Source organism: Podarcis muralis, chromosome 9 (genome assembly GCF_964188315.1).
Source record: "Podarcis muralis chromosome 9, rPodMur119.hap1.1, whole genome shotgun sequence".
Lineage (NCBI taxonomy): Eukaryota > Metazoa > Chordata > Lepidosauria > Squamata > Lacertidae > Podarcis > Podarcis muralis.
In genome coordinates, this window is record NC_135663.1 from 31,491,735 (window position 1) to 31,511,984 (window position 20,250).

Consider the following 20,250-nt stretch of genomic DNA (forward strand, 5'->3'; position numbering starts at 1 on the left):
ACTCCTTTCCCTGACTCTGTCCCCGCCCCTCTTCCCACCCACCCCGCCTCCCCCGGCGCGAGGAAGCACACACGCGCGACAGCTGTGACGGAGCTCCTTGCCGGACCTCAAAGCAGGCCCCACGAAAACCGTGCCTCGGCTCCGGCGCCTCCTCCTGCCCCCCTCTCCCGCCCCTCAACCCCGGGCGGCCCCTCAGCGGCGGCGACGCGTTCTCGTGCGCGGCCCTCTCGCGCGTCTCTCTTCTCTACAACCCCCTCCCTCCCCCCCCCCCCGGCGCGGGGCGGTGGCGGTTGAACCACCCGCTGAGGTGAATGAGCGGCGACGCCCCCGGAGGCCGCTGTTGGGGCGGGGGGGCTGCTTCCCCGCCAGCCGCAGCCCCCGTGGGGCGGGCCAGGCCCCCCGCACGGAGCAGCTCGGCTTAGAGGCTCTCTTTCTTCTTCTTCCCCCTCCCGCCCTACGGCAGCCCCGCGGGGAGCGGAGGGAGAGGGGCGCGCGGCAGGACAGCGGGTGCGGACCCCTCTCGGTATGTCCGCGGCCGCCCCGCAGGCACCACTTCGCGGCGCGGAGAAGAGCAGCGGCGGCGGGGCCCGGCTGCCCGAAGAGAACCATCAGGAGCAGCTCCTGTTTCCTTCCGGCCAAGTGACCGAAGCCCCCCGGGAAAGGTGCTCCGGTGAGGGGCTGCAGCAGCAACAACAAGAGGGCGGCGGCGACGACGACGAGGAAGAGGATAGTAGCAACGGCGATAAGTGCCAACCGGGGCAGCAGCAGCCTCAGGCCGTCGAGGCCCCCCCGCCCAAGGATAACCCCTGGACCCGCTGGAAGCCTCCCCCCGTCTCCGGTGGCAGCTTATCCCCCTCCAGCGCCTCAGCCGGCAGCGAGCTCGCCCCGCAGGACTCGGGTAAGGAGAGGGCTGGGCGGATAGGGAGCTTGTGTTTTGACCTACTGCGGGGACGACGAGAGCCCCGCGTGCTACTGCTGCTGCTGCTGCCTCCTTCTCAAGTTTCTTTAAAGCGTCCCCTCTCTCTTCCTCTCTCTCTCTCTTTCTCCACCCTCCCCCGCCCGCTTTCGGCGGCGACCCCGAATGACACAGGCTTCGGAGAAAGGCGTGTGCTTGCTTGCCTCCAGCCAGCCAGCCGGTGCCAGGGAGCTCTTTTCAGCCTTGCCTGCCCTCTCTCATGTTGCATATATGGTCAGATTAGGAAAATGAGCGTGAAGAGGTGTGGCTTCTTTTGCCTTGGAGTTCTTTTATGAGGTGGACGGTGAGAGCGAAGCGGTTGGGAAAGCCAGAGCTCAGTTGGCGGCGGCAGGGATGCCTAGAAGCGAAAGTGGCTACTTTTTTTGGGGGGGGGGGACGGACTGAGAAGAGATCTAACTTGATAGACGTGGTGGTGGTGGTGGTGGGGAACTGTTGTAGTCCCACTTTGCCCATGCAGAACTTTTATGTGTTTTTGTCCTTCATTATGCCTGTTGCTTGGTCCGCTTCCTGTCAGAATCCTGTGCGGTTGCCACTTGCGTGCAGGGAATAGTTTGTTTCTGCTTGCATGTAAATCATTGTTGTGTATGTACCTCTGTTGTATACATATACAGTGGTACCTCGTGTTACATATGCTTCAGGTTACATACACTTCAGGTTACAGACTCCACTAACCCAGAAATAGTACTTCAGGTTAAGAACTTTGCTTCAGGATGAGAACAGAAATCGTGCTCCGGCGGCGCAACGGCAGCAGGAGGCCCCATTAGCTAAAGTGGTGCTTCAGGTTAAGAACCGTTTCAGGTTAAGAACGGACCTCCGAAACGAATTAAGTACTGGTACTTAACCTGAGGTACCACTGTATACTGCAGTTCTACATATTTGTAAACTTATACGTATGGGTGGTGCTATTAAATAAGTTTACATTACTACCAAACCAAAACTTAACAAGTTAACATATGAAATAGCCTTTACTCTTTCTTTGGTCACTGTGCATGTTTGTCAACACTTGGCATTACCTACAATAAAACTGAAAAGAATGAGTTCTGTATAGAGTTTACTTCATTTTTTCTTGAGGGTGCTATTCATAGTTTAGGGTTCCTGTGATAGTATGCTGGTGGAAGCAAATTCAAGGGTTTTAAACATATATTTGCGCTAACAGGTCTTTAGAGGATGACCACTGTAGTACAGTGGTGCCTCGCAAGACGAAAATAATTCGTTCCGCGAGTCTCTTCGTCTAGCGGTTTTTTCGTCTTGCGAAGCAACCCTATTAGCGGCTTAGCGGCTTAGCGGCTATTAAAAGCTTAGCGGCTAAAAGGCTATTAAAGGCTTAGCGGCTATTAAAGGCTTAGCGGCTAAAAGGCTGTTAGCGGCTTAGCGGCTTAGAAAAAAGGGGGGGAAGCGAAAAAAAATCGCAAGACGTTTCCGTCTTGCGAAGCAAGCCCATAGGGAAAATCGTCTTGCGAAGCGCATCGAAAAACGGAAAACCCTTTCGTCTAGCGGGTTTTTCGTCTTGCGAGGCATTCGTCTTGCGGGGCACCACTGTAATTAGTCATGCTTTGCTTTGTAGTTCATGCTTGATGGTCTTGCAAGAAACTTTATCATGTGCTGTACTGTATATAATCTGTGGATCACAAATCACAGTATGCCACCGTGTAGCAGGAATTATCATGAAATGGTATTCAAATTCAGCAGCAGTAGCTGTAACACTCTTCGAGATAATAGAAGGTATTATATTAGTGCTCTGGGACTTAGCTAGATTAAAGTGATATAACAGTACAATTTAAAACTTGGATAAAAGAATTAATTTAGTTGAATTCTTAAGTACTTGCTCCCTAATAAATGTGTTGAATATCCTAGCTTAAATACCTTACAAATAAAAATACAGTTCAGCCTTAAATAACTAGCTTTTCTTTTTACATTTTAAAAATAGGGAAAGTAAAAGGTTAATTAGCATTAATTAGGATTTTGTTAAATAGATAATTTGTTTTGCATATCTTCAACTTTCATGTAATAAGTTCATTAAGCGATGCTATGCAAACTGATTCTACACAGTAAGACTGCAATTTACACACATTTAACTTGTGCGCATTCAGCTTTACGTGCTTGCCTAGACAGATGGATAGTTGCTCAGGCACTACCTTGTAGTGCAAGAATAGAATATTAAAGCAGCCGTGTTCAAAAAAGATGCTGTCAGATATGATATGCCTGACTAGTTCTTGCTCTAAATGTGGTGGTGGTTAGTAATATATTATGCAACTCGACCCTTTCTCCAAAATGCTTAGAGTGGTGTTTATGACACTCCCCATTGGTCTCCAGATTGGGGGTTGCCTGAGGCAACCATGGTGCACATGGTTGTCGCATTGGATACTCCAATAGTACAGTACTACTCTTCTGCGATACAATGAGCATAATCTCTACCACACAGTTGTTGTTTTGATCATATTATTTCTCTTTTGGATAAGTTACTAGCTCACATTCAAAATGTGTTACATATTAAAAAGGAATATATTGCAAAGTAGTACTGTGTACAGTATATGTCTTCCATCTTAAATTCCTACAGTGTACAGCAGGGGATCACAATCTTTTTAGGCTCGTGTACATTTGCACTCCTCCCTAGGTTGTTAAACATATACTGTATAGAGAAAGCATCCCCTCCATCTATACTTGATGCTTTTTGATAGGACTAGCAGTTATAATTTTTTCCTCATAACCACCAGAAAGATGCAAGCAATTAATTGAAATTAGATTAATTTTAATTATTTAGCTAGCCTGCTAAGCACTAGATAGATATTTGTTTTAATTGGATTTTGTATTTACATTCTTAATGTTTGATTGACTTCTTGAAACTAGACTGTTTTGTTCCTTTATTTTCACTTTGGCTCTAGAATCTTCACTCATATGTCTGTTCAGAATATGATATGTAGAAGACTTGAAGCATTAATCATGTATTAGTCAGTAATATTTGCCCTGTATGCTAATACAAAGTTTATAAGAGTATTTATTTTTCCAGAATTTTGTATTCCACATGTGACAGCTGTGGGGGCATAGACTGAAATATTTAAGTAGCTGTTACATATATCTATAAGCATAATGGTAAAGTAAGAATTCGTCTGACATAGATTGGATATTTGTTTTGAAATCTACAAATATGAACTGTGCCAGTTTCAGCTCATAAAGCACTAACTGGAGTATAAAAATACATTTTTAATCTATTCTTTTTCTAACAAAATCTCTTTTTAAAGCTATCATAAATTGAGATCACAATGCATCTTAATTTTTGTAATATAGTCTACATGTGAGTTTCAGTCATCAAGTTTTATATAGGATATCAATGGGATGTACGGTTTCTGGTAAGTATGGATAGGATTGCAGCCATAAGATTCTAATTTATGTGAGTAATTTGATGTGAGTAATCTTAGCATTTTACAAGGCTAATAGCAGCATTCAAATTAGAATTAACACTTAAGCTAATTTGACAAGCTGAAAAAATTATTTTTTCAAGTTCGATAGTTAACCAGTTAATTTAAAAAATCATTTGTACTTTGTGGAATTTCTTTGTTTCAACTTGTACTTAAACAATTTGAGAGCAGAAATTAATCATACTATTTAAAATATGTGATAAACTTGGTTTTGGTACTCTTTCTAGGTTACTTGAATCACATCTTTCTTTTATTCATTTTAGAATTGCAGAGTTCTGCTAAAATCATAAAGGCAGGAAAATCGAAAGTAAAGAAATCGAGTAAGGTATGTTTTAGGAGTCCAAATCAGTTTTATAGTCTATTCATTTAGGTTTAAATTATTATATTAATTAGTAATTAATACTTTCATAATTAATTATTAAATTCATTTATTGTAATATACTGATAAGCCTGTATTTGCATATTTATTTAAATTATCATAAGGACTTCTTTGACACCACATACTTCATATGAATAGGTTTTTTAATATGGAAAAGACTATAAAACCTGAACTATAGGCTTCACCCTTATTACTGAACTGTTGAAGCAAAGCTTTTAAGTTACCATCTTATTCAAGTTCAGGAAGAAAGATAGTGCTGGTGGACTTACATGAAATTCTTTTCTCATATACAAATGTTGCTTTTAAAATCTATTTGTATATGCTTTTTAGAAAGTGGGAGTACCCAGAAATTAAACTGTTGAAAGTTGTTTTAAAGCAAAACAAAAAAGTTTATTAAAGTTTTATTGATACCTTTTTCAGGATAGCCTTTATCTTACAATATGGTCTGTCCTTCGAACTGAACAAGGGATAAGTTACTGTAGGAGCATCTTGAGAAGTAAAACAGCTAGTCTGAGTGTTGTATGTAATTTTCCAAAGTGATGGAAAAGTTTACCTTACTAAGAGTTATATTGGAAATAGAGGATAAACAGAAAAGCTATGTTTACTTGCTGATTTTAGCTTCAAGTAATTCACAACCATTGGCTGTTAATTATTATGCAAATTACTTCATAACATTAATATCAAATTTGAAAAGACTGCCTTCATAAAAATGACTGAGCACATTTTTTTTAAAAAAAGGTGTATGGATTCAGAATTGCTGACTACGTTGCTGAGTCTGGTTTTTCACTGTGCTATTTTGCGAGTCAGGATACGTAAGAATCAAGAATTTTTGTTTTGTGATCTCATTTCTGTAAAACTGTAGCATAAATCCAGTGTCAGATGGGGATTCTTGCTTGCTATTGAACAAATGTTTCTGGACATTAAGATGTGTTCATTACCATTGCAGGCAAATGACTTCAGTGATGCATCACACTGGCCAACACCAAGTGAAATTGCCAACTCTGAAGTAAGAACACTTCTAATGTTTCTTTGTAACAACAACAATGAAGTTTGCCACTTCCATGTGGCAGGTATCTCTTGTCTCATAGAAATAACAAACGATATTGCACTCTTCTCTTCTCACAATTCTGTCTACCAGCCAATTTTCTCCTGTCTCTGCACTATCATCATAATGCTCTTTTCATAACAGTATTGTAACTTTCCCAGCTTCAGAATGCTAGACAAGTTTAGGTTCAATGTGGTAGCAGAGGAGCTAGCAGCTATAAGGTACAAGAGATGGAGGTGAGCAAGCTGGTTAACTGTTAGTCTAACTGCTTGTAAGACTAGTTTACAATGAAGGCACATTTATTTCCTTAACAAGTTTGAATTGCAATGACAACATTTATGTATTTCTAGATGGCTTTTCTTTTCTATACCACATAAAAATAATTTCATATTGTGACCTTTGCAAAACACAGTATCAGTGAGGTATGATAGAACTAATTGACGCACGTAATGTTCAGTTCATTCTTAAAGCATAATTGAGTTGTACAAGGCTGATCTGTTAATAAATGACAATTGTTGATGACCTAGGTATCTGTTTGGGAGATCAGCAAGGGCAGCTAGACAATTTGCAGAAAAATATTTTTGGGCAGCCAGCCCCCATTCCCTCTCCTAAAGCATTATGTAAATAGCTCATGGTTCTCTACCCTATGCCACAGGACTCTTGTAGCTGATTTTTCTGAAGTATGATTTAGAAATCTGATTGAATGTGGAATGATATGGTACTTAAGCTGAAAAGGATCAGTCCCAATCTTCTGTCTGTGGCAGCAAAACCCATTGCAACCTATGTTCTTCAAAGCTATAACTAAAGTCCCAATCATGGTTTATTTGTGAGAAACAAACCATAAGCACTGGTTTGAATGTTACACTAATGCAAGGCTTGTGGTTTGTTGCTTCATCTGAACAAACGAAGGAATGAAATGGTAGCACTTAGGTTTAAACAGCCACATGGTTTAAACAAACCACACAACTTGGATTAGTGTTATGTGAAACCCTGTTTGAAGGAGAAAGAACATGGACCACCATCACTGCTGCAAGAAAGCTGCTCGACTCAGAGAGTTCTGTCTGAGTGGCTCGTAGTAACAAATGATCTGTCTCTTTGTAACTCACCTACATGAAAGTGTTTTGCAGAGAAAGCTACAATTGCTCAGCTGGGGTAGATACCAAAAGTGGTTTTGAGGAAGCAGCAATTGCTTGTTTCTGCAAGTTGCCTCCAAAGAAAGAAAGAGAAGGAAACAGAGAAAAGGAAGGATTGCAGAGGAGCCTGCTAGTAGAAGCATGTGGGGAAGAGAAAGGGAGCCATAGTGATTATAATGGATTTAACTGTTGTTACATTAGCTGGAAATCTAACTCTACTAATAATGGAATACAGACGTACCTTGGTTCTCGAATGCCTTGGTACTCGTACATTTTGGCTCCCAAACGCCGAAACCCTGGAAGTAAGTGTTCTGGTTTTCAAACATTTTTGGTAGCCGAACATCTGAATCGGCTTGAGTGCAGGAAGCTCCTGCAGCCAATCGGAAGCCGCACCTTGGTTTTTGAACGGTTTTGGGAGTTGAACAGACTTCCGGAACGGATTACGTTCAAGAACCAAGGTATGACTATTCAGTTATGAAAAGGCAGTTTTTATTACTTTTTTGTAGCAATAAACAAATTTAACAATGAACTGAGGTAGACTTAATCAAGTTAATAATATATGAAATATTGACAACACTTAGCAAAAAACCCCACCTTCTTGGGTCTGTCCATATGTTATTGTGGTCACTGATGCGATTGGGGAAGGCAATAGAGGAATTGTGGTAACAAGCCCCCCCTCACATGCTAATTGTGCCATGTGCCTTGCTTTTGCAGGTTCCTTGGAAACATGTACAGAGCCTTCATACATATAGCTGGCTCTGAACACGTGTGAGTAGGGTCTGTACAGATAGTATAGCCAACACATATAAGTTGAGGCTGGAAGTTTCTGCTGGCAGTTTCTGCTGTGATTCTGTTCCTTTGCATATGTCAGCTGAACAGTTGATAAAAGGACAGTAGGAAAGAGTGATTTGCTTTTTTATCATGTAGCTCAAATTTGGCAGCAGGGATGGGATGGCTGCAAATATTTGAATGGGGTTAGGATTCAGCTCTAATTTTTCCCCCTGCTGTGTTACAGTGTAAAAATATAAGCAATCAGAATAAAAAAACTCCAATCAAAAAGGAGAAAGAAGAGAAGAATGAAAGGAAGAATAATAGCAGAATCAAAGAAAACCTGGAAATAAATCCAGATATTCCTGGCGAAAACGTTAGTGAAGATGAGGCTCAGATTAACAATCAAAAGAAGAAAGGTTGGTCTGGGCTAGCATATTAATAATGTTCTCTAGAACCTGAGGTATCATGACCAAATTTAAAAAATGGAGCTGTAATGTGTGTTTGTGCTCTTGATTTCTGACATTCTTGTTAATTTTATTGACAGTTTTTTAAAGGTCGCAACTCTAATTTACAACTGTTTCAATAGTGCTTGTTCTATTGTGCTTGCACAAATCTTGCTGTATTAATATTTTAGAATTTAGCAAATCTTCATTTTCCTAAACTTTTTAATTTGGGCATTAATTTATATATAAAGAAATTTTATTAGCTTCTTCTGTGTGAAGATCAGTAACCTCATACTCCAAATGCATGCAGATGAATCCTTAGATAAAATTTTAATCTAAGGCAGAACACAAAAATCATACTCAGAAACAAGGAGCTGCTTCAGCACTTTGAGTGCATCACATCAGTTTTGTCATGGGAGGGAATTCCTTAATCCTCTGACAGTGTCTTGTTTCCCCACAAGTCACTTAATGAGGTGGCAACCAACCTAATATCCTGCTTATATTACAGGAAAAACTCACATAGGCTAGAAGTATGAAATCAGATATTCTTCATCTGGGATTAGCATAGGTTAGGTTTCAAAAGAGTTGGAAGGTAGAAAGGTGCAAAAGAGTGAGCAGTTATAATATTAATATTACTACTATGACATAAAACTGTTCACTGTCTCCAAAGCACATTAAACTGAATAGTATTTTTAGTGATATCCCCACAGAACTTATGAATGTGGTAAAAGGCACAGTGGGATTAAATTTCTGAAGAACTGCTTTAGAAGAGTGTCCTTTTAAGATCTTACTGAGGCCCACCAGTGATATCTTACTATTCCTGCAGCAGTCTGATTTTCTGGGGTTTGCATACATGCAAGGAGTCCCCACAGATATAACAGCTCCCTACCTTTCATCTTATGGAAGGTGCCAAAAATGAAAGGAGGCAGAGCTAGCATGCCTTCCTCCACAGCTCCCCCTCATCAAATTACTTGCAAGTGTTTGAAATTTGAGTTTGGACTGTGCATAGGATGAGAAGCTATTTCTTGTATGTTCAGAACGTATTTTCATGAAATTTTCATGAAGTAACTTTCAGAAAGTTACTCTGTGACATTTGCTGTTATTCTTAGAAGTAATTCATATGTGCATATTTATTCAAAATGTGGGAACTAATACTTAATAAATGTAATATATTTTATAGGGTTAATGGGTATTCTTAACAGCATTCTAGTTCTATATTTTACACTTGAAGGTAACAAGCACAAATGGGTGCCACTTCATTTAGATGATATGAAGCCAGAAGGCCAAGATAGACCAGGATCTCGGAACAGTTCAAGATCTCAGCCAGAAACAGGCAAGCTTGTGCCACACAACAACAGACGCAATGAGACAAGAACTAGTATGTCATCTAAATTTTATTTATTTGTGTTTGTATTTAATTGACACCTATTTCTTGTTAAAACCTCACTTCTGTAACTTTAGGAATCTACATTTCTTCTCCTATTTCTAAAAGGCTGGCGACGGGATAGAGAGAAACGAGATGATCATGATGAAGTCTCTAGTGTGAGAAGTGAAGGTGGCAGTATTCGAGGGTTTTACAGAGGAAGAGGAAGGGGCAGAGGAAGAGGAAGAGGACGTGGAAGAGGAAACCCTCGAAGTATGAAAATAGAAATTATTATGAAAAAATTATATTGACAGTTCGAATAGTGTCTGTCCTGATAGGAATTAGTTAATTGCCATTTATGTCCTTCCATTGTGAAAATTGTCCTTCTATTCCCTGTTATCCTGTCATTAAGCAATTATTGCTTCCTGAGAGAGAGAGTCCTCTTATTCCATGATTATAATGTTAGTGAGAAGCTTTGCCATGTGTTTTCTGAAAGTAAAAGTATATTTCTACCCCATGACTCCTGTATATATATTGTAAACTGCTTTGAAGTTTTTTCTACAATCAGGTGATATGTAAATTTTATGAAATAAATAAAATAAAATGTTGACTCTCTCAAATAATTCTAAACATTGACTAGGTCGAGGTTTATATTTTCACATACTTAGACTCATAATTTGTAATAATTCAATTTTCCTCTTTCCTGAAGTGAACCATGACTATTCATATGGCTATCGGGAACAATATAATGAGAGAACTGACCAGCCATTTCAGCCAGATCTTAACACTAGTATGATGTATTACTATGATGATGGAACAGGAATGCAGGTGTATTCTGTTGATGAAACACTACTAAAAGAATACATTAAACGCCAAATGTAAGTAGACTGCTCTGTGTTTATGGTGCAGGTGGTTGGGGAAGCAAGATGTTAAACTTTGTGCCTGTACAAGACTACATTCATTTAATAAGCCAGTGGTTTCAAATAAACCTGTGGCATAGGTTGGAAATGCTACAAACATTTCACTGTGAACTTTTAATAAGAACAGGTCTTGAGTCTTTTGGTGTTATAAACCACATGGAATCCATGTATATACATCCTTACGCCATTCTGTCTGTGGCATTTTGTTGACATTGTAACTTAGGTATGCTTGTGTTACGGTATAGTAAGACTGTGTACATATGAAAACTTTGTAATTATGTTGGCTTGGAAGTAATTTTGCCATTCTTAATTTTTCTTTCCAAAGTACTTATTGGTGCTTTGCCATTGTGTTTGAATTGAAGAAAACATATTGTATATAGCTATAAATGGAAATATTCCCTTGTATTTCAATGGGTTGTGAAAAGCCATTTGGAAGGCTGGTTATCCAAATCCCTGGAGAAAATTATTGCTGTTGTTATTATTAATTAAATTTCTGTACTGCCCTTCATTCAAGGATCACAAATGGTTCAGAATTTTCATATTGTAGTGAAGGGTTTATTAATTAGCATATTGCACACCCTGTTTTGCTATAGCTTAATGGTGGTTTTTGTTGCTCTTGCATTTTATGTGGCTTGTTGCTTGCTTGTTTTGTTACAGTTAATGCAAATGAAAAAAAGAAAAATAAATTTGGTTTATTGGCAGATAGACTCTGGCTTGAGGCTGCCAGTTTCAATTTTCCCCAGTTATTGTTGCTGGGCCTTGTGAAACCTGACAGTTCCATGTCACATTAATCAGCTGGCTTCCACTGCCCTCAGACACTTCTTCTTTGTGGTCAGATTTCTGAGCTTGCAGTATAGAATCCAGATCCTCTAAGGTAGAACATGATGATGTCCTCCTCTGATGCTCAGCACATTGTTAAACCAAATATTGGTCATATCTTCAAGTTCTGCTATTAATAGTAGGATTTAGTCAGATATCCCAGTAGTGGTTAAATTATTCACAAAGTCTCCTTAATTAGTTTGGAAATTTCCAAGCCTTATCATGGAATGTGCTACTGTTCTTGGAATGTTAGAGGCTTTTTTCACCTTCCAAATAGTTTGGAAGGTCTTACAATTTTCTAATTGGGTGTCTGTCCAGCCTTTTGTTGCCATAGGTCTTTATTTTCTTAATTATTAAGTACTAGAATTTCTGGACTGTGTTTACAGATTCTGCAGCCATATAGAAATAAAGCGTTAAGATAAGTTAGAATATGCATAATTTAATTTCTAGTATTGCTAATTATAGTTTTAATTAAATAGCTAGCCTTGAAACCCTCCTCCCCCAAGCGTTCTATTTGTTCTTAATCGGGATAACCTTATAAGAGAGAAAATTAATATAAGGTGCATACATTGTTGTTGTTGTTTTTTAAACAAACCCTAATTTGCATTTGTTGCCATAAACTGCACTTCCTTATGTTCTAAGAGAAACCTTATCGGAATCATTTTGAAAATTAATATAATTGGTTCCATTCTGAAAATAGAATTCAGATAAAATGAGTTTCTACCTTATCAGAGTTCTGAATGTTGTGTAGAATTCAGAGCTAAAATGATTATGTATTTTTGTCATCAATATTGATTTGTTGCCTTCCATGTTTTGGAGGAAAAGGCCTTTCTTAAACTAGAACCTTGAGGGTATGTCTTCTTCCTTTTTCGTAGTTTGGTAAAGTTATACTACCTGTGTAATGTTGTGGCATATTTCTGGCTTCAGTGGGATTGAGGGATATTATTTCAGATAATCAGTTGGTTTCAATAAGCTATAAGTCTGTTTTGGGCTAATTTTCTTGGGGGCTCCATATGTATATTTTGACACTTTTCGAACCATATGCACTCTTTGCTCTTGAGAGCATCTCCGGAGCCTTTATTATTAACTCACTTACGGAAATGTATTTTCCCCTTCTTTATGTGTTCCATATTTTGGACACTTTCCAATATTTCCCAGAGATAAGAATCTTGGGTGTCTTACAAGCTCATTCAAACACTTTTGAGAGCATTTTCTAGGTGACCACAGTGAACATAAACCAAGAATTTTTACTTCCCAGATGGACTTTAAATTGTCACTTTGTAGAAAAATGTATGCTGCTTTAAGGCAGAGAATATGCTAGTATCTTTAGGCAGTTTCTTTTTACTTGTGTATCTTTCCAGCTTACTGAAGTACATGCATATCTTCCTGATCTTTTCAAAGCTCATGCCTTTCTTTTATCCACATCTTTTAATGTTTGTGTTTTATCGTATAGGATATGCATCCCATGGTGGTTTTATGATAGCATAAATTAATCATTCTAAGAATTGCATTTTGTAACTTAAACTTTTTTCCCTTTCCATGATAATGTCATTATAACTATTACTATTACTCTATGAACATAATATAAATTTAAAATACAGTAATAGCATTATTTATTTATTTATTTATTTATTTATACACCGCCCATCTGGCTGAGTTTCCCCAGCTAATGCTACTTTGAGGTAGTTGAAGGAAGGGCCACTAATAAACTTAACTCCATTGCATGACTATAATAGTGGCTACTACTGTACGCTCATAAGAGCCTTCTGGATCAAGCCAATGGTCCCATCTAATCCAGCATCCTGTTTTCATAGTGCCCCATCAGGTGCTTGTGAGAAATACACAAGCAGGACCCAAGCAAAAGAGCACTCTCCCTTCCTGCTGTTTCCAGCCACTAGTGTTCTGAAGCAAACTGCCTCCATGGTCTCCAACCGTGGAAGCAGAGTTTAGCTATTGAAAGCTATTGATAGTCTTATTCTTGAATACTGAAGTTACACATTATTGATGCAAGGTAGAGAGAAAATAAAATGACTATTTTTTTAAACTTGGGCATTTACTTCTGCACGGTATTGAAAACAGGGATAAGATCAGCATGTGTACCCAATTGTGCAGTTTGTTTTGTTGCAAATAATTATACATTCTAGTCATATGATAATGCTTATCTTAGTAGGTGTGTGTACTCTAATTGTATATTACACATGTTCTGTATTTCTATACAATGGCTGTTCTTAGTTGGGGTGAAAAAGCATTCTACTGCCTGATTGAAGACAGGAAACAGTTAATAGTTTGGCTTCTGCTGAGTAGACTCCTGTTCATATCCTGGTTTTCCTGAGAAGGAAAATCTCTTCTATGCCCTTTCTTCACTTTAACTGGCCTTTCTAACCTGTTAATTTTTCAGCGCCTTTTCTTTTTCTTATCTTTGTCTTATGGAAGAAACCTGCCTCCATCTGCCTGCCTTTCTTGTTTTCTCTACTCTTGTGGCTCTTCCTGAGAACTCCTGCAAAGACAAAAATCGAACATGCTTCACATGGAGAAAGAAAAACAACCCAAGTCTGACAAACCTGTGATTAAGATGCTGCCAAATCTGGGTTTGATGTAGACTGCTTTGATCTAGAGACCTACCAGATTTTGAAATGATAAGGCTTCCTTTGCTTCTAGTTTCATAACAGAACATTCTAGGGTGAACTCAGAAGCAAAAAGCGACCAGAAAACATGAATGACGCTGGTTTGTCAGACCTGATCGCAAAAACAAAGGTGTGGAGCAGGTGGGAATTTGTCCTACATGGAAGCCCAATGGCCATCTAATTATTGAAGACTGTCAAACTGAAATGGAGGGCATTTCTGAAGCCCAAAATAGACCCTGCCCCTCTAAGCCAAAATTGCCCAGGCAGGGAGAAGTTCTTCCTTTGATGGATGAAGCAAATAACAACTTTCCAAAGCTGCGCATTTCATCTGATTTTGCCACAGTCAAAACAGGCTTCTGAAACGAAGCATTCCTCAGAGGAATTGCTCTAATACATTCCTTCTCCTCATCTCACAGGCAGTTCTCAACTCTGCAGATACTTTTCAAAGGATGGCACAAGCCAGCTTGAGGACTTATCAGAAGAGTCTCTCTTGGTAGCTCTTGCTAAAGTAGATGGAGAAGTGTGTATGTTTTTCAACTTCCAAACTAGCTACCAGAGAGGGTCCCCTCTCTGTAACCCATACAAGACAATTTAGAATACATGTGTGTCTGCAAAAGCTGTCCTTGATCAGAGATTCCGGCAACAAGTTTTCTATCTGTAACACGAGCCCGCTGTCTTTCTCCCAAGATATAGTTTCACTTTGGCAAATTGAGTTTTGTTAGTTGTTTTTTTATCCCAACTGTGAATGTACTATTGGCTACCTACTGTGAAAGGTGCAGTCATACCTCAGGTTACAGACACTTCAGGTTGCACGTTTTCGGGTTGCGCACTGCGCCAAACTTGGAAGTACTGGAACGGGTTACTTCCGGGTTTCGGCACTCATGCATGTGCAGAAGCGCTAAATTGCACTTTGCGCATGCACAGAAGCGCTGACCTGCGTGTGTGTAGACGCGGTGCTGTGGGTTGCCTCCCGCACAGATCACTGTACTTCTTTCTAGTTGGGGGTTGAAAAGCAACCAAGCTTCAGTGGGCCCAATGCATTCCAGGCTTCATTCTCTCCTGTCCTGAAGCATCTCTCAGTCCTCAGTCAGAGCACTCAGTTTTTGCTATCTTCTTCCTGAGATTCTCTCTTCGCTCCTTTCCCCCTGTTTCTCCCCACAGAAGCAACCCTCTTTGCTTTCCTCTTTAGGCCTTTAGCAGACAGCAGTGAAACTAACAAGTTTACTCAGCAAAGCTGGGGAAGGAGCTAACAGTCTGTCTTCACTCAGGCTAGCATAAACCATTCCTATGACTGCTTTTACTGGTCATGGTAAGTGAAGCAATGGTACTTTATTTTGATAAGTTATTTTATTATTATTTAATATTCACAGTGGTATAGGACAATATCTTCAAAAAGTTAGTAAAGTGAGAAAACAAATATTTACTACAAAGAGATAAGTAAGCCAGCTTTGATAAAGGGTGATGGGAGTTTAGAAGAACATAGTGGGCTAACCAAACATTCTTCTTTATTTAGTGAGTATTATTTCAGTGTAGAAAACTTGGAAAGAGACTTCTTCTTGAGGAGAAAGATGGACCAACAAGGATTCTTGCCTATTTCTTTGATTGCCAGTTTCCATCGTGTGCAGGCTCTTACTACAAATGTTAGTCTAATATTAGAGGTAAGCCAATTTCAGTTTTTAGTCCCTACTGTAATGTAAATTATTTTTTTTTTGGGGGGGGGGTCTTTTTTGGAAACCTGAATTAGAAACTTCAACAAAGCTTGGTTCAATTTTTTTTGTCTAACCTAAAGCTACTTAATGCTTCAAAATCCAGTTTTTATAAAATAGTACATTTGAAATCAAAAAACACCAAAGCAATACATGTCTAATATGCAAGCTGATCAATATAAAATGAATTTCAGCCTATTTTGGTTATTTCACTTGCCATTGAGGGCTGTTAAATGTAGAACTTGAAGAAAACAAACGTGGGCATTCTAAATTACTTTTCCGTGGAAGGGTGAAAAATACATGCTCCTTTAAAAAAACACAAACAACCAGTAATACATCTTAGTAAAGCAGAATACGTTATTGGCTCCTTACCAGCAAGAAGAGGTACATTGGTCCTTCTTGGTATCAATCCTACATTGTCAGGAATAATTGAAACAATGATAAATTTCATTTTGAAAGAAATAGGTCAGAACATACCCATTGGAACTATAAAAAATAAGTCAAGATGTGGTAGCACTTTTGGGGTGGACTTTCTGTTTCTAAATGGAAGTGTATGATCTCTCAGACTCTTGCAAGATTTAGGAAACAAGCAATCTCTGCTCTTGGATATCCCTTTAATAGAAAGAAAAAATAGATAATCAGAAAGGCATTGTTGGCTTCATGATGAAATGTGAATCCTACTGGATAAGCTAAGTATGTTTTCTCTGTAGAAAAGGTATAATATATATGAAACAGCCATTTGAAACAAAAAAAGTGTTATACAACATTACAGTTTATTTGTATTTATGTCATCTAGGCTTTAAAGGACAGTACAGAAGTAGAAATAGTGGATCAGAAGATGAGGAAAAGAGTAGAACCAGAGAAATGGCCAATTCCAGGACCCTCTCCACGCAGACCTCCACAAACAGACTTTTCTCAGCTTATTAACTGTCCAGAATTTATACCAGGCAAAGTTTTTGGTTCACATACTGGTAAGGTATTTTTATTTCTTTTTCCGCCTAACTCTGAAAAACATGTGAACTTCTGAAGGCTGAGGACATGCACAGAACTCCCTTTCTTGTGCAGTAGGCCACCCCCATTCTACTGTCCCACTGTACTGCTTGAAGTTTGATCTTAATCCAAGGAAGCACTAAGTTGAGGGTTCTTTAGGTGAAAACATATTTCCTATCTTGGACAATGAACAGCCTGACTTCTATAGCAGTTGCCTTCCTTTTGATGACACTTGAATATGCAGGTAGATTGGCTAAGGTGGCAATAACTGCACTAGAATAGATCCTTCATGAGATTTCCTTTCCAGACCAGCTGCTGGGCTATCCTAGGGCCTGGACTGCTTTGTCTCCCCAGATAACTACCAATACACTTGTTTGTTTCCACTCTTTCTACCTGTTTTTCAAGTTGCCTGCCACCTAGTAGACCTTCTCTTGCCATGTAGTTCAATTAATAGTTGTAGTTATCTCCCCAAACTGGGAATGATTTCCTCTCTGGTCAGTGATATAAGTTTTGTTGGCCTTGATATCTGAGTCACAGGAGGAATCAACTCTTTCATTTTTCTTATTACTGTCCTACCAGCTAAACAGGAGGGGAACATGACAGTAGATCAGGGAATGATTCAAAGCTCCAGTTCTACACTTGTCAGCTACACCTTACATTTTAAAATATTCTGTAGACTTATTTGTCTTAAAACACATATCAATAAGGACATGAATGGAAAAGTAGGTCAACTTCATGAAAGAAAAATAGTAAGTCAAACAATAGTAAACAATAGCCTGATCTGTTCTAAATACAGAAATAATTTTCAATCTTAGAATCTGCACCAAGTTCTCCAAGAATGGGAAGTCTAACTACTAAGAAAAGCACTGAAACAAGTAACCTTCAAACAATGTCTAAAGGATTATCTACAAGCTTGCCAGATCTGGACTCTGAACCTTGGATAGAAGTTAAAAAAAGACATCGTCCATCCCCAGCAAAGCCAAAGGTATTGTAAGATGTTCTAAGTTACGTGTCTTCCAGATACTGTAAAAAGTATTTCAGGATAGTTCTGTACCTGGAATGCTAGATAAATAAGGCACATTCAAATGAATTTAGAATTGTTGATAAAATGAGATTACAGTGGTACCCCCCTGCCTGTTCGGGCCAGTCTTGCCAGACTCTAGGGTTGTGCGCTCATCTCACTCTATAGGCCGGGAGCCAACGCTGTCCGCAGACACTTCCGGGTCACGTGACCAGCGTGACAAGCTGCATCTGGCGAGCCAGCGCAGCACACGGAACGTCGTTTACCTTCCCGCTGGTAAGCGATCCCTATTTATCTACGTGCACCCGGAGATTCTTTCGAACTGCTAGGTTGGCAGGCGCTGGGACCGAACGACTGGAGCGCACCCCGCCGCGGGGATTCGAACCGCCGACCATGCGATTGGCAAGTCCTAGGCGCTGAGGTTTTACCCACAGCGCCACCCGCGTCCCTTCCGGAAAATGTGGATTTAGACATGGGATGTAATGTACCATGACCCTAGACCAGGGATCCCCAATCTTCGGCCCTCCAGATGTTTTGGACTACAATTTCCATCATCCCTGACCGCTGGTCCTGTTAGCTAGGGATCATGGGAGTTGTAGGCCAAAACATCTGGAGGGCCACAGGTTGGGGATGCCTGACCTAGACACATGTCGAAGTACAGCCTTCAGGCCATCATAACTTTAGCAAATATACTGTATTCTTTTAGTGATTTTGGTCTCAAGCACAAATTGTCTCTGTCTGTTAATTATTCATTTTATTCACCTTTACATACTGTTTTCCAAAGTGCCTCACAGTATTTTCTTTTTAAAAAAATAGACATAAGCTTTGTCCTTGAGCTTAAATGTGAATAGGCAAGATGCATATGGAAGGGGGAAAAGGTAGAGGAGGGAGATCAGCTTGACAATGCCACAATTACATGCTGAGTTGTATATAGGGACTTGTATCCATCTGTGCCCATGTTGATATTCTTTTGCTGATTCTTTTACTTGAATTGAAATGGGTTTACTTTCCAGTGGCCTATGGTTCACTCACTGCAGCAGGGGCTAGTGTCCTTTCCCTTATTTCCGCATTGCTAAAGTAATGGGAACAAGAGCAGCACTTTCAGACAGGGAAGGGTAGACAAGCTCTGCACAGTTGCTTCTGCTGGCACTAGACTGGTCTTCACCTTGCTATTGTGTTTTTCTTAGGAGGGAGGTACTTAAAGCTACATGGATCCATCATTGGTACAGTGGTACCTCGGGGTACATATGCTTCAGGTTACACACGCTTCAGGTTACAGACTTCGCTAACCCAGAAATAGTACCTCAGGTTAAAAACTTTGCTTCAGGAGGAGAACAGAAATCATGTGGCGGTGGCGGGACGGCAGCAGGAGGCCCCATTAGCTAAAGTGGTACCTCAGGTTAAGAACAGTTTCAGGTTAAGAACAGACAGGTTAAGTTCTTAACCCGAGGTACCACTGTACATGTGCTTACATTATACCCCACATCTGTGGAAAGCAGCCACAGGTGACATGCTACTGAATTTGTTTTGGGAAAAGAGAAGAAAAATATGTAAAGCATGCCAGCCACAATCAAAACATGCCAGCCACAATCAGCGTACAGTGGTACCTCGCAAGATGAATGCCTCGCAAGACAAAAAATTCGCAAGACGAAAGGGTTTTTTGTTTTTCGAGCTGCTTCGCAAGACGATTTTCCCTATGGGCTTGCTTCGCAAGACGGAAACATCTTGCAAGTTTGTTTCCTTTTTCTTAACACCGTTAATACAGTTGCGACTTGACTTCGAGGAGCAACTCATAGAACGCGGTGTGGTAGCCTTTTTTGAGGTTTTTAAAGACTTTGGTGATTTTTGAAGCTTTTCCAAAACTTTCCCGACACCGTGCTTCGCAAGACGAAAAGAATCGCAAGACGACAAAACTCACGGAACGAATTAATTTCGTCTTGCAAGGCACCACTGTATTGAAATCAGGAGGCTTAAGCATGTTTGGCTCTCTGTTGAATTGTGGCCAGTGTTAGAACTCTGTTACACTATAAAACTATTTTTTGAATTGAGTTGTAAGCCTAAGAAAAAAGGTGTGGTTTTAAGAAGTGTAAATGATAATTTGTTAATCCTTCTGTTCCATTCTGTGTGCCTTGGGATGCTGAAACTGCTATTCCTGCAGTTAATTCCTCTGTTCATTTTATTTCCAGTTAGATACTTTCCCAATATTATTTCAAGAAGTAATCAATTAGCTTTGATTCACTGAAAGTGTGAAACACTTTTGCCTTTTCCAGGAATCTGTGCCTGCAATTGAGGAGATGTCAGGACAGCAGCAGCCACTGCCTTTAGAGGAACAAGAACAGGAAGAACTTGATTTTTTGTTTGATGAAGAGATGGAACAAATAGAAGGCCGAAAAAATACATTCACTGAGTGGTCAGATAGTGATTCAGATTATGAAATTGATGATCAGGATTTAAATAAGATTTTGATTGTAACACAAACGCCACCATATATGAGAAAACATCCTGGAGGAGATCGCACTGGCAACCATGTCTCACGAGCAAAAATTACATCAGAACTTGCCAAAGTTATTAATGATGGCTTATACTACTATGAACAAGATTTGTGGACAGAACAGAGTGAAAATGACTGCATTGCTTTGAAGGT

At 39.8% G+C, this 20,250-nt stretch overlaps 1 protein-coding gene across 5 annotated transcripts in view; it reads left to right on the forward strand.

Annotated features, from left to right (window-relative positions):
- Nucleotides 1-20,250, forward strand: part of LARP1B (La ribonucleoprotein 1B) — a 28,508-nt gene continuing 8,258 nt past the window's right edge. Inside the window, exons 1-11 of one of the 5 annotated variants that reach the window (XM_028743258.2) lie at nt 1-898; nt 4,656-4,717; nt 5,718-5,777; nt 7,965-8,136; nt 9,374-9,541; nt 9,656-9,799; nt 10,236-10,404; nt 15,403-15,547; nt 16,392-16,566; nt 17,401-17,570; nt 19,877-20,248. In XM_028743258.2, the coding sequence (XP_028599091.2) occupies nt 526-898; nt 4,656-4,717; nt 5,718-5,777; nt 7,965-8,136; nt 9,374-9,541; nt 9,656-9,799; nt 10,236-10,404; nt 15,403-15,547; nt 16,392-16,566; nt 17,401-17,570; nt 19,877-20,248 (2,010 nt within the window). In that variant the 5' untranslated portion in view covers nt 1-525. The remainder of the gene's footprint in view (nt 899-4,655; nt 4,718-5,717; nt 5,778-7,964; nt 8,137-9,373; nt 9,542-9,655; nt 9,800-10,235; nt 10,405-15,402; nt 15,548-16,391; nt 16,567-17,400; nt 17,571-19,876; nt 20,249-20,250) is intronic. The other 4 variants (XM_077934031.1, XM_028743260.2, XM_077934030.1 and 1 more) reach the window with 4 other exon arrangements.